Source organism: Canis lupus, chromosome 27 (assembly GCF_011100685.1).
Source record: "Canis lupus familiaris isolate Mischka breed German Shepherd chromosome 27, alternate assembly UU_Cfam_GSD_1.0, whole genome shotgun sequence".
Lineage (NCBI taxonomy): Eukaryota > Metazoa > Chordata > Mammalia > Carnivora > Canidae > Canis > Canis lupus.
In genome coordinates, this window is record NC_049248.1 from 4,837,634 (window position 1) to 4,850,156 (window position 12,523).

Here is a 12,523-nt window from a genome sequence, read left to right on the forward strand (position 1 = left end):
CCAGCATGCCTCTGGGGTGAGCAGGGGGGCCCTCGCATTGTAGATCAACCTCCCCTCCTGTGAAGGGTCATGGCAGAGGCCCCAAGACCCTGTGTGGTGCCGCTCCTGGGCTGGGCACAGCTGGGTCCACTGGAGGTGGAACGGCACAGAGGGCAAAAAGGGGGGAAAGAAGGCCGGTGGGACTCAGCTAAAATACTGGTTTCTTGGGGAAAACTTCCTTGACACTCCATCCTGAGTCCCTCCCCCAGTCCTATCTTTTTTTTTTTTTTTAAGATTTTATTTATTTATTCATGAAAGACACACGGAGAGAGGCAGAGACACAGGCAGAGGGAGAAGCAGGCTCCTTGCAAGGAGCCTGATGTGGGACTTGATCCTGGATCCCAGGATCATGCTCTGAGCCGAAGGCAGACGCTCAACCACTGAGCCACTCAGGCGCCCCGCCCCTCCCAGTCTTATCCTATTCACTCATGGCACTTATGGCGATTACAATACAGTTATTGGTATAATCTAGGTCTTTCAGGTGCCCTCCTCCATGAGGGCAGGGACTGTGTCAGTTTTGTTCATACCCAGGATCCAGGGCTGGGCTGGAGTTGGCCCTATGAAAGCAGAAATCGGTTTGTTCCTTGTTCCCATAGAAGGCGGGTTCCGAATCAGGTTTTGGAAGAGCTGAGTGGGGGCAGGACACAGGCAGGGCACAAGGGGGAGGCAAGAGTTGGCACAAGTGCTCACCTCCACGCTGCTCAGCCACTGCCGGATGGATAGGAATGACTGTCTGGCTGTGACATCATACATGACGATGACGCCATCTGCCTTCCTGAAGAACTGCTGGGTGATGCAGCGGTACCTGCCACAGAGGGTCACACATCAGGGGGTGCATGGCTTCCCCCCGCAGCCCTCTGGATGGCAGGTGGAGGAGGCAGGGTTTGGCCAGGGATGCTCCTCACCTCTCCTGACCTGCTGTGTCCCATAGCTGCAGCGCCACATATGAGTCATCCACACGTACCATCTTCACCTGATAATCGATGCCTACAAGATAGAATGAGCCTATCACGTCCAGATCAGTAAACAATCCCCCGACATGTCTGGAAGCAAGTGAGGCCAGGGGCGGCAATCCTCCCTGGGTAGCTCCCCCCGGGAGGGGCTGTGGGGAATTGGACAGGGACGCTCGGAACCCGAGTCCTGGTCCTATCTCTGCCATGGTGGAGCTGGAGGGTGTGGGTCAAATCACTTAATCTCTCTGAACCTGCAGAACCTCACTGCAATGTAATCCACACCCTCTTTAGGGATTCTATAATAGGGTTCAAATGAGATCACATATGTAGAAGTAGATATGCCAAGGCAAAGAGAATTGTTATTTTTCACAAATCTACTCCCTCCCTGAAAAGATGGAGGAAGAAGAAACTGTCCTCCTATTTCTTTTTCTCCATCCTCCCTAAAATCCTTTTCGAAGTTCCCCTAACAAAATTCAAATATCCCTGGGAGGACAGATCGTACTTTCAGACTTCCATCAGCCAATGCAAAGGTATGTGGAGGGACTGGGTATACGGAAGGGGACTGGGTGGCAGGGCAAGGGAGGGTCAGAAGAGAAGGGGTAAGGGAGGAAGAGTCAAAAGCAACATTCACCCTTGAGATGAGCTTAAAGCCTAGCCCCTGGCCCAGTCAAAATCATCTCTCTGAGGCCGTGACCCTCCCCAGAGTCTTGGACCAGAGAGACAAGGTCAGGCATTCTGTACCCCACAGGGGCCCTCAGAGATAAGGACCTTAATGCAGCTTCTCCGAGAACATGTGAGAATATTCAAATGCTTAACGCTTTAAAAAAATTTTTCCACCTCAAGGCATCAAATCTGGGAACCAGAGGGCATCCGTTGCCACCTGCAAAAATGCCCGGAGGGAGAAGTTAAGACAGCCTATCTGAATGATGTGCAAGGCTCAGTAAGGGACAGCAACAGAGGCCAGACAGAGACAAAAGGGACAACAGAGAAGCAGTAAATAGGAAAGGTCATCCCAGCCATTGTCTCCAGGCAAAGCCTAGTGCACCTGGGAGCTCCAGAGTGGCAGGAAGGGGGGAGGAAGAGTCCTGGGCTCCTAGAATGTCAGACCAGCAGGGGCTCTAGAGGCCTTGTGCCTCACTGGTGAGGGCCAGAGAGGTCAGCACATTTGTGCATCCGGGAGAGAAAAAGAGCGATTTTGTCCAATTGGTAGAATGCTTGACATTCCTAGTTTTCCTAACCATCCCTCCATCTTCACAGTGTTCCTGTGACACCCACGAGGATTATTTGCACACATGTGCATGCCCAACCACACACACTCATGGACATGCACACAGATGTGTGCGTATGGACTCCCAACCCCCACAGTGAGAGAATGAAGCAGCCAGAGTCCAGTGACCAGATGCCTTGCCCACTCTAGGCAGCAGCTATAGCAAGTTGCGAGCCAGCTCTGAGGCTCATTTTTTTTTTTTTTTTTTTTGCAGTGCCCTGTTCCCCAGGGACACCTGGTGGCCTCATTAACCTAGAAAGTCCAGGCTAAGTGCACCCAACAAAATGGATTATGACTAGCTGGGCTGAACCTAGGCATGAGTGTTCTTAGCTAAAAGTGTAAGGGTCTCCCCAGTCTGTGCTCTGGTGGACTGAAGGAGCTGCTGGCTGTCTGAAAACAACTCTGGAGAAAGCTAAACACGGTCAACATGCTTTCAGGGCCTGATCGGAAAGCAGGCTGAGGTCTAAAGCCCCTGAGGTAAGAGCCCTCCCCTGGAAAGGCATGCAGGCCGAGGGGCAGGTGTGGCTGCTTGGGGCAGTTGGGTCTTGGCTGCGGTCATGGTCCTGCTCTATCTTACTAGGTAAATACTTTGCTGGAGGACAGGGAGCTTGTCTTGTAGGGAGCAAGTTGCACCAGGGAGTACTTGAAAAATGGGTGCTGTGCCGTGGTGAGCTTGCCGACAGCCCCTGCTGGGTACACAATGTACTTATCTCTGCAACCTCCAACAGAGAGGCCCAGAAAACAGATAAAGCCACAGAGTGGGGTGGGGGGGAGACAAGGATGGTGACAGGAGACACAAGGAGTCCAAGTCCAACAGAACACGCAACACACAATAACCAGAGAGCCTGTAATAAACTGGTTTCTAAGACTACAAGCAGTTCTAACATTTCAGAAGTTGGCAACCCCATGTTGCACATTGCAGCCTCAGTTCTGCACCTGACCAGCCATGTGACCTTGATGACATTATGTCACCCTCCTCATCTGCAAATGAAGTGTGATGGAGGGTGTAGAAGGGTAGGTCAGATGTTCATAATCTTTAAGTTCAGCTGTAGCATTCAACAAACACATGGCAGTGACCCCCGACTTGTAACCTAACAGGTTCCTGAATGACAGCGGGGCATCAGGAGTCCCCGTCACTGGGGGGATGGTGTGGGTCAATGTTGGGCTGATGGACTCCAGGAAGGGTGACATTAACCCTTCTGGACAAGACAGGCTCAAGATGTTATCAGAGGGGGATTTGGGAGTGGGAAGGGCCTGCAAGTTGTCGTGAAGAAAAACTCTAGGGATTTCTCTGTAGAAATAGGGAATGGGATAGAAACCAGACTGGTGGCCAAGAAAGGGTAGAGTGTACTCTGTTGGGGGAAACCTCTGGAAGAAACGCCTTGGGCTGTGGCCTGTGTTTTAAGGCAGGGGCCTGTGAACCAATGTGGGGCAGTGGAAGAAGCACGGGACTCGGAGTCCTGGTTTCCAGAGAGCTTTAGCTTCTATTGATCAGTCCTGCCATTTACAAAATGAGCTCCAACATTCTACAGAAACCATCATTTGACATCGCCAGGACAACCCCACAGGACTCAAACACTTGCCTTTGAAGAAATCAGATGGTCCTAAGGTGGGGTGGGCGGGGTGCCCCAAGTCACACTGTCCTATTGTAGCATTTATGTCATGCACAAGCCAAGAGTGGAGTACAGATCATGTCGGTATGAGGGAGCAGGAGGCCTGAAGGCCCCTCTGATGGTGATGGCAAGGTTTAGGGATCTGCTATGTCCCTATTATTGCTGCCTTAACAGGTGGTGGCCAGAGCCCCAACCTAGGGTTTGACTGCCCTGGCCCTAGGGCAGGATTCTGTGTCTCCTCTGTCTCTTTAAAGGGAGCATCTTTCTGGTGGCTCGCATGACATCTGTTACTGACATGTGTACCAGAACAAGGCACGTTGTGTGGCAGGGAGACTAATTTCAGCTGTCGTTCCAGCATGTTCTGCGCAGTGTGATGAAGGGCATTCCTGATTTGGAATCTTTGATATTTTTCCCTTCCTAACTTGTAGGTGTTTCCATAATTGGTCTCCCGGGAAGTGCAAATTAGTCTGATTTTTCCTTTTTCAGAGGCTTCCAGTTCAGGGGCACAAGTTGGAAATGTAAATGGAGCCTGATTTCATCGATAGGAGAGGCATGCTGGGTGCATTGCTCAGGGGGATGCCTCTGAGGGCGGGGGTCTGGCATCTACTCCTCCCCATCTCCCACAAACCTGTGCTAGAACCCTGACCTGTGTGGGCCTATCCCATAGAATGCCCCCAGGAAGGTGAGTCCTCCTCCTATAGTCCTTGCTTCCTGAAGCACACTGGGCTCACTCCCAGCAAGGCCAGACTTCTCCAGACTTGGGTCATACAGACCCAGCAGAAGGCTGTCTGCTCTTCTTCCTGTCAGGGGCCTGATTCTTCATCTAGGGATGTTCTCAGTCTTTGTGTGGAATGAGACTGAAGGCAGGGGACAAAAGAATGTTCCAGATGTGATAAGAGCATAGGAAAAGACCCAACAGTTAGAACAGGATGCTTGAAGCATATGGAAAGAGACCCAACTACAGGAGCAAGTCTGGGAGGAAGGGGAAAAACATGAAATCTCCCAAGGCAGGGTTCTGGAGCAAGGAATGTTTGTCTTATAGGGTTAGCTTGTCAGACAGCTGAAGACTAAAGATGGTCTGAACAGAGAACCAGACTTGGAAGCCATCTTGGGGGACCTGATTCAAATCCTCCAGGAGGAAAAACTTGAAGCCTCCAGGGGGAACAAGTCCTCTTCCCAAGATCACATAGCTGATCAGTGGCAGAGCCAAGATGAAGATCCAGGACTCCACGGGGCACATGGGTGGCTCATGGTTGAGCATCTGCCTTCAGCTCAGGATGTGACCCCGGGATCCTGGTATCGAGTCCCACGTCGGGTTCCCCACAGGGAGCCTGCTTCTCCCTCTGCCTATGTCTGCCTCTTTCTGTGTCTCTCATGAATAAATAAAATCTTGAGGAAAAAAAAAAGATCCAGAACTTCTGATGTTCCACTGAACCTTAGCAACCTCCCCTGCCTGTACCAACCCATGCCTACCCCTCGGAATGGGCACATGTCCTCACTGCTCGCTGGGTGCTGAGCACATATAATTCAATATGCTTAGGGGATACTGCGGAATGGTACAGAAGGGGCATGTGGGGGAGCCAATATAGCACTAAATATCAGCTGAGGGGCTGTGGACAAGCCTCTTAACCTCTCTGGGCCTTAGTTTCCTGATCTGCCCGTTGAGCTGATAACAGTACTTCCCTCCCAGGGTTGTGTGAAGATAGATTGAAATGATGACTATAAAAGCCCATGGTAAATATGCAAATCACATTAATCTATTTTCAAATGCAAAGAATATATTTTCAAATTAATATGCAATTTTAAATATGCAGATCACACTAATATACTTTCAAATACAAATAATATATTTTCAAATACACAGACTTATCACTGTGGCTCAACGGTACACAGTAGTCTCACAATGGATTTATTTTTTGCTTGAGTGATTCAAGCAAAAGGTAGAAGCTAAAAGGTCAGTATGCCCTTGGCTCTTATGACCCACTCCAATGCAATGAGCAGCCCTGGGTGAAGGGAGCAAAGGCTTCTATCCGAATAAAATATTACTTGAGTGTGGGAACACATTAAGCCATGATCATCCATTAATGGCTGAGCCTAATGAGCTTCCACGATGAAATCCAGCTGTCACCCAGCAGGCCTGGAATGCAGAATGGGGAAGATGTGATAATAAAAGGAGCCACCCAGAGCACTGTCCTCCCTCTCCACACACACACACACACACACACACACACACACACACACACACACACGCAGAGCAGCAGGGCAGGAACCTGCTGGCCCCAGGGGAGGCGGGCTTCGTGGTGTCTCAGTGTGCACCTCAGGAGGAGCCTGAAAACTCAGGGCCCTGCTGAAAATGGAGGAAAAAAGATAGAAAGGGGATGGGTTCGGAGGGGAACATAGAGCCTATCTTTGCCACTGCAGTTCCCCTCAGGCTGGGCAAAGCAAGTGATCAGTGGTTCTACTCCGTGTGGGATGAGCTCGGCGTCTGGCACAGTGTGGGAGGTGGACTTGACCTTGCCCCTTCAGCCTCACTGGGGAATAAGAGGCATGGGCCCCTACCAGCCTGACCCCACGGCCACTCCCACTGGGCTCCCAGTCCCTTCCTGGGCCCCCTTCCCACACCCTCCCTTCCCAGAGGGGGCCCCTCTGAGAACTCACCCACAGTGGCTGCCAAGCCTGGGGCAAACCGGTCCTCGCAGAATCTCCTTAGGAAGGACGTCTTCCCCACAGCAGAGTTCCCCACTAACACAATTTTGAAGAGCCGGTCTGGGATGGAGAGAGGGGCTTCCTCCTGCGGACAGCACCCAGTCTGGCCAACTGCTGGCACAGTCACCCACCCGTCCTCCCACTGCAACCTGTCCTTTAACCAATCCCTGCGGTGTCCAGGGGCAGGTGAGCACCTGGCCTACTGACTAGCAGGAGTCTGGGATGCAAGTAGCTTTGGGCTCTGGGCACAAAGGCTCCTTCTAGCATCAGCAGGAGGGAAGAGAGACACTCATTCTGCCACTTGTCATCCGCCTGCTGTGTTGCAGGCCCTGGGCTGGGTGTGAAGACACAGGGACAAGGGTGCAGGTCTGGTTTGTGTGGACAAAAGGAGGCAGCCATGGAAACAAATCCTTGCAACGCAAGCTTCCAAGTGCTCCGGGAGCCGGGAAGAGGAGTCCGGGGCCCACAGGAAAGGACATTTTGAGCTGGGGCTCAAAGAGGAGGCAGGGATTCTCCATGCAGGGGAAGGAGAGGTGAGATGTTTGCAGGGGAAGAGGGAGATGTATGTATATCACAGGGACAGAGACAGCCCAGGGTGGTCCAGGGGACCTTTATTTCTGTCCTGTTATTGAAAGCCTGGACCAAATGGAGGATGCTCTTGCCTCCCTGCACCATGCTCGTCCTTCCATCTTATCAGCTTCCATTTAGGATCCCATCTGCCCGGGAAAGGATTTCCACTCAGTAAGCTGGGAAATCTGCTACCCAGACCACGGGGCGGAGCTTTCCAGAGTCCACCGGTCACCGCGCTCCTTTTCTTTTGCCCACCAGTCGGCAGGGACTGGGAGCAGTGCTAGGACACTGGGGAGGATGGACTTGCTCTAGGACAGCCTGGAGTGCTAGGGTAAGGAGCTGCCTTGCACGATCATTGCCTCCATCATTGCCTCCTGTAAGCTGCTTGTTTGCTCACCCAAATCCTGCCTCCAGGTCCAGCCCCGCACTGCCTGGCCAAATGAGGAAGATCTTTTGAATATATTTAGAAGCGGATTTGGGGGAATTAGCTCCTCTCATTGAGCAAATACTATAATGGAGTGGCAGCAGATATTAGCAGTACTTGAGTCTCAAAGAAAAGCCATTAACAGCCTTTTGGAGAGAAATCAATTCCATGCAGTACTTAGGAGGGAATTCAAGGTCAATTATGGGAGTTTCAACTAAACTTAAAAAAAAAGAAACAACCCACACTCACAAACTATGCCCGCCACTTGGTTTTCTTTATTCTTCCAATGCGTAAGGCATAGACTCAGCTGGTCCCTGCATAGCCTCTGCTCCAGCTATCATTTGTTGGAGACTAAAGCTCAGTGCAGCAATCTGTGTATCCCTAGGCATGTCTACAGGTATGGAATGTGAAGCCCAGAGCAGGACAAGCCTCTGTAGAGGCTATGCTGGTCCTGCTCTAGGAAAAGCAGTGGGTTTTTTGTTTTTGTTTTGTTTTGTTTTGTTTTGTTTTTGCAGGCCAAAGGAGATGAATGCATTGATGCTCCAGCTCTGGGCAGGACCCACCTGACAGTCATGTTCACTCATATAACCTGTGTCCCCTCTGGGGGACAATCTGTACTGTGACAACCAGACTGGTGGGGGTGGGGAGAGGAATGGAGTAAGATCTGTTCTCATTCTCTGTCTTACCATTGGAAAAAAAGCTTTAAGAAAATAAAAGTAATGCATGCTAATTTTTAAAACTAGGAAAAACAGAAATGTAGAGAAGAAAACAATAATTATTCATAATTACTCTGTCACCAGGAAATGGTCACTATTCATATTTGAATGCATTTCTTCCAGGCTTTTTTCTATATAGATGGATGAATATGTTTTATTTAAATCAATTATAGACATTTATTCTACTTTCTCATATATTATTAAATTATAAATATTTCTGATTTACTCAGGTTTCTTAAAAATGTGATTTCTTTTTAGATTTTATTTATTTATTTGAAAGAGAGAGAGAGCTGAGGACAAACTGAGAGGGGGCAGAAGGAGAGGGAGAAGCAGATTCCCTGCTGAGTGCAGAGCTGGACTCTGGGCTCGATCCCAGGACCCTGAGATCATGACCTGAGCTGAAGGCTGACACTCAACTGACTAAGCCACCTAAGGTGCGCCTTGAAAATGTGATTTTTAACAGTGCTATGATATTCTATTGAATTTTGTCAAGTGTTTGCTAATATACATAACCATTTTTGAATTAAATCTTTGTCTGAATTTGGTTATTAGGAAAAATTGGTAGGAGTAGAAGTGCTGGTTCAAAGAATATAGAATTTCTAAGTCCTTGATTCCTGTCATCAAACTACTTTCCAGAAAGCTTGTACTGATTTATGCTTCAGCAGCCTGGCATGGAAGGGCCTGCCTCATAGCACTCTTCCAAAGAGTAGACCCTCTGTTGAAGCTGCTATGTGACTTCTTAGAGAGCATATTTCCTCTCTGCTGCAGCTGCCATCCCAGACTGGATGGTAGCACCCCTGGTGGAGCCAGCGCCCAAATGAGAGCACATGGAAAGAAGATGGGCTCATGTTCCTCGGGGGCGGGACCAAGCCTCACACCCTGGGCTTCTACTTCCCAGGGGAATAGACCTTTCTGATGTGCCCCATCAGATCACATGGCCCAGCACACACAGATGCTTAGTTTTTCCTTTATTCCATCCCCTCCCTCTTGATACTTTTACCTTTGGAGCATAGTGTGGGGTATTTAAAACCCCAGTGTGCCCCCTGCCTCCAAGTGTAGGTCTGTGCTGAGGGGGATGTGGGAGGGTATGTGGAAGGGAAGGGCTGCTACCCACCTCTGGGGCCATCCAACTCTCACTCTCCCCCTGGCCCAAGGCCCTTTGGAGAAGGGATACATATGCACAGATCTTAACCCAGTACCCAAAATGACAACCAATGCCAAGAAGTCCCTGCAGTTGTTGTAAAGCTTTCCTGGCAAACATGCTAATATGGCCCTTGGAAATGGTCAAGTGGCAATGGCTCAGTCCTAGAGAGTTGCCCCAGTATACAGGGAAGAGCCTCTTTCACATTGTCATGGACATTTCTGTAGCCTTTTAGACAGTCAAGTAGGAGGTAAAGGGCTTGTGGAGTCTATTCCTGGGTCACAAATGAGATGAGGAACATCATCTCCATGAACCAGAGGAAGATGCTTACTATGGCCTCCTTATCCTACAGAATTGATCAAGAAGCTCTGGTAGGGAGTGCAGCAGGGAGGTAGAAGAGAGGAGGATCACCCTGAAGGGAGGGATAAGCAGGGCATTTGGGAATGAAAGGAAGATTAGCTGATTGGGAACCTAGAGAAAAATGATGGTACACAAACTTTACAAAGCAATGATTGGTTTTGCTGAGAACAGTTACAAAATATAAGGGAAGATGTGTAATTTTAAAAGTATGTGATGTTTTATGCTAAGAGCCAAGCAAAGTGTCTGTCTAAAGTAGTTATTCAGTAAATGCTTTTGAATCTGAATCAGAAAAGAGAACATAGGGTGGGGAATAGGGCAAACCACAGAAGTTATAAAGAGAATTTACTAGGACCCCTGAGTCTCCCCAGTGACCCTCAGTCCAATAGAGCAAGCTGGTATCTGAAGGACACAAATATGGTGATTCATGAGACCAGCCACATCTGACTTCCTGAGATGCCTTTGGGGCTCTTGGGTTTAAATGCAATGGACAGGCATAAGAGTGACACCTACAAACGAACACAGGATGTGTCCTTACTTTAGACAAGGCTTCTTTTCCAACAGGTTGCCCACGAGGAGAGGTAGGCATGGGTTCCAAAGGTCTGGTCTGCTGGCTTTGTCCTTGCACCCTCTGCTGGGAGACCTCTTCCTCTTCTGGACATTTGCTCAATGGCTGCTCGAAACTGCCATCCAGGAGCTGGGGAAGGGGGTCTTCTTCAATGGAGATGATTCTGCGGAATGCCCGGGGGAATGGACCCCCAGCCCCTGGCTCCTCTTCTGGAAAGGGATATCCACTCAGGCCTAGGGAGCTTCTCCTCCTGGAGAGGCCAAATACATCTTCTTCCTCCTCTGACTGGCTATTTTGGAGTAGAGAAGAAAGAGAAATGGGGAGAATATAATAACATATATCAATATGGAAACTGGAGAGATGCCTGATAGCTCTGTGACAAACAACTAACTGAAGAGCATCAAACCTTAGGGGCAGAGAGCTCCAGGAAAGGAAAAGAAAACCAAACAGATCCAACATTCTTTAGCCCATTCACCCAATACACTTCTGTAAGTGCTTAATGAATATGAATGTAATAAGGTAGTGGCGATGATAATGCTGAAGGTGGTGGTGATGATGATGGAGGTGGTGTGATGCTGATGAAGGCAGTGGTGATGAAGGCAATGGTGATGATGATGATGAAGGTGGTGTTGATGGTGAAGTTGGTGGTGACGATAATGATGGTGATGATGATGATGGAGGTGTTGTGAGGATGATGAGCACCAGGTATTTAGCTAATGACACAGTCATGCACAGATGAACACAACCCCATCCTCATGGAATGTTCAGCTAGTGGGGGGCTGAAGCAGTAATGGCACAACTATATACACTTCAACAAGCTGTGAGAAGTGCCAAAAAGGGGTAGTAAAGGATATAAAGAAAGGAGCATAAAAGATCTGGAAATAAAGCATCTTTAGTTAATAATCAGGTGACCTTGGCTGTAGTCCTGACACCAGCCCTTACTGACTGCGACACTAAAGAAAACACTTCAACTCTTCCAGCCTCAGTTTCCTCACCATGGAATGTGGCTCATCTGCCTTGCCTATCTCAGTAATAAGACAATGCATAAAAACAGATGTCTTCACAAAATAGTCCTCAGCAAAATGAGTGAGGAGGTGTTGCTGCTCTGTGAGGAGCCCCCACCACTGGCTCAGAAGCAACTGCCCATTTGTGGATGGGCTTTGGGTAGCAAGGAAGTCAGGCAGGGCCCCTCTACCTGCCTTTCCTACCTTTCTCTTTCAATGACCCTGCTAGTCAGTGTCCGGAATAAGTGGCCTCAGAGGCCTACATGCATATTTGCTTCCAGAAGCATCAAGAACAAGGGAAAGCAGTAGGAGGTAGAGGAAATTGGGCAACCAGATATGAGCCAATGCACAGGCTGTATTTTCAGGTTTTGAGAGCAAAGGCCTCACTTCCTGGCACAGGAAGTCAAGTCTCTGTGAATAAACAGTTAAAGCTGAGAAGGGTTTTAAATGGAAATCTGGCAGGGAGAACCTTAAGTCCAAAAGTGAAACACACATGCACACACACGCATGCAAGGATTAGAAAAAAAAAAAAAAACGGAATGCAAATTAGGTGAGCAGGTGACAGGGCCAAAGGAGAAAGAAGATAGATGAGGGTCACATGATATGAAAAACAGTGAAGCTCCTTTCATTTTGCCCCCTGGCTTATAAAAGTTATTATTCCTAAGAACCAATAATAGGAAGGGAAAAGAAAAAACTGCATGTATCATTGTTCTGAAGTCAAGTGCAACTCTGAAAGATAAGAGAGTGCTTGCTCACAAAAACGGTGACTTAATTTGGGTCCCTTGATACAAAATAAAGAATTTTGTAGCAATTCAGGGACCTTCTCCTTTATTTATAAAATCATAGTTTTTAATAGAAGCTGACTGTCCTCTTTCCAACAAATTTCTTCTATAGTCTAACAAGCCTACTGATGGCTTATCCGCTTTAGAACACAATTAGTATTCCAATCCATTTTCACTCTGCTGACACACACAAGTACACGCATGTGTGCACATGCAATCCAGTGTGCCCATACACACACAGCATGTTGTTTGGAAGGCCTTGCAACCAGAAAAAAAAAATGACTAGGGAAACAGCCCTAAAATGAAGCATTTCTTAGAAAATGCTTTTGATTTGGGAAATTCTCAAACACTACTGACATCCTGTAATACTCTCAGCTTAGCAT

General features: G+C 48.6%; 1 protein-coding gene across 7 annotated transcripts in view; it reads right to left on the reverse strand.

Annotated features, from left to right (window-relative positions):
* CRACR2A (calcium release activated channel regulator 2A) overlaps window positions 1-12,523 on the reverse strand; it is a 163,027-nt gene that overhangs the window by 47,401 nt on the left and 103,103 nt on the right. For 6 of the 7 annotated variants that reach the window (XR_005379744.1, XR_005379745.1, XM_038576493.1 and 3 more), the window contains 4 exons: window positions 10,325-10,643; window positions 6,531-6,663; window positions 945-1,026; window positions 730-844 (listed from right to left, as the gene is read on the reverse strand). Coding sequence is in view for 5 of the 7 variants with exons in the window: in XM_038576493.1 (XP_038432421.1) it covers window positions 730-844; window positions 945-1,026; window positions 6,531-6,663; window positions 10,325-10,643 (649 nt within the window). In the remaining 2 variants the exon portion in view is untranslated. Of the gene's footprint in view, window positions 1-729; window positions 845-944; window positions 1,027-5,670; window positions 6,010-6,530; window positions 6,664-10,324; window positions 10,644-12,523 lie in introns of those variants that run through there. The other variant, XM_038576494.1, reaches the window with a different exon arrangement.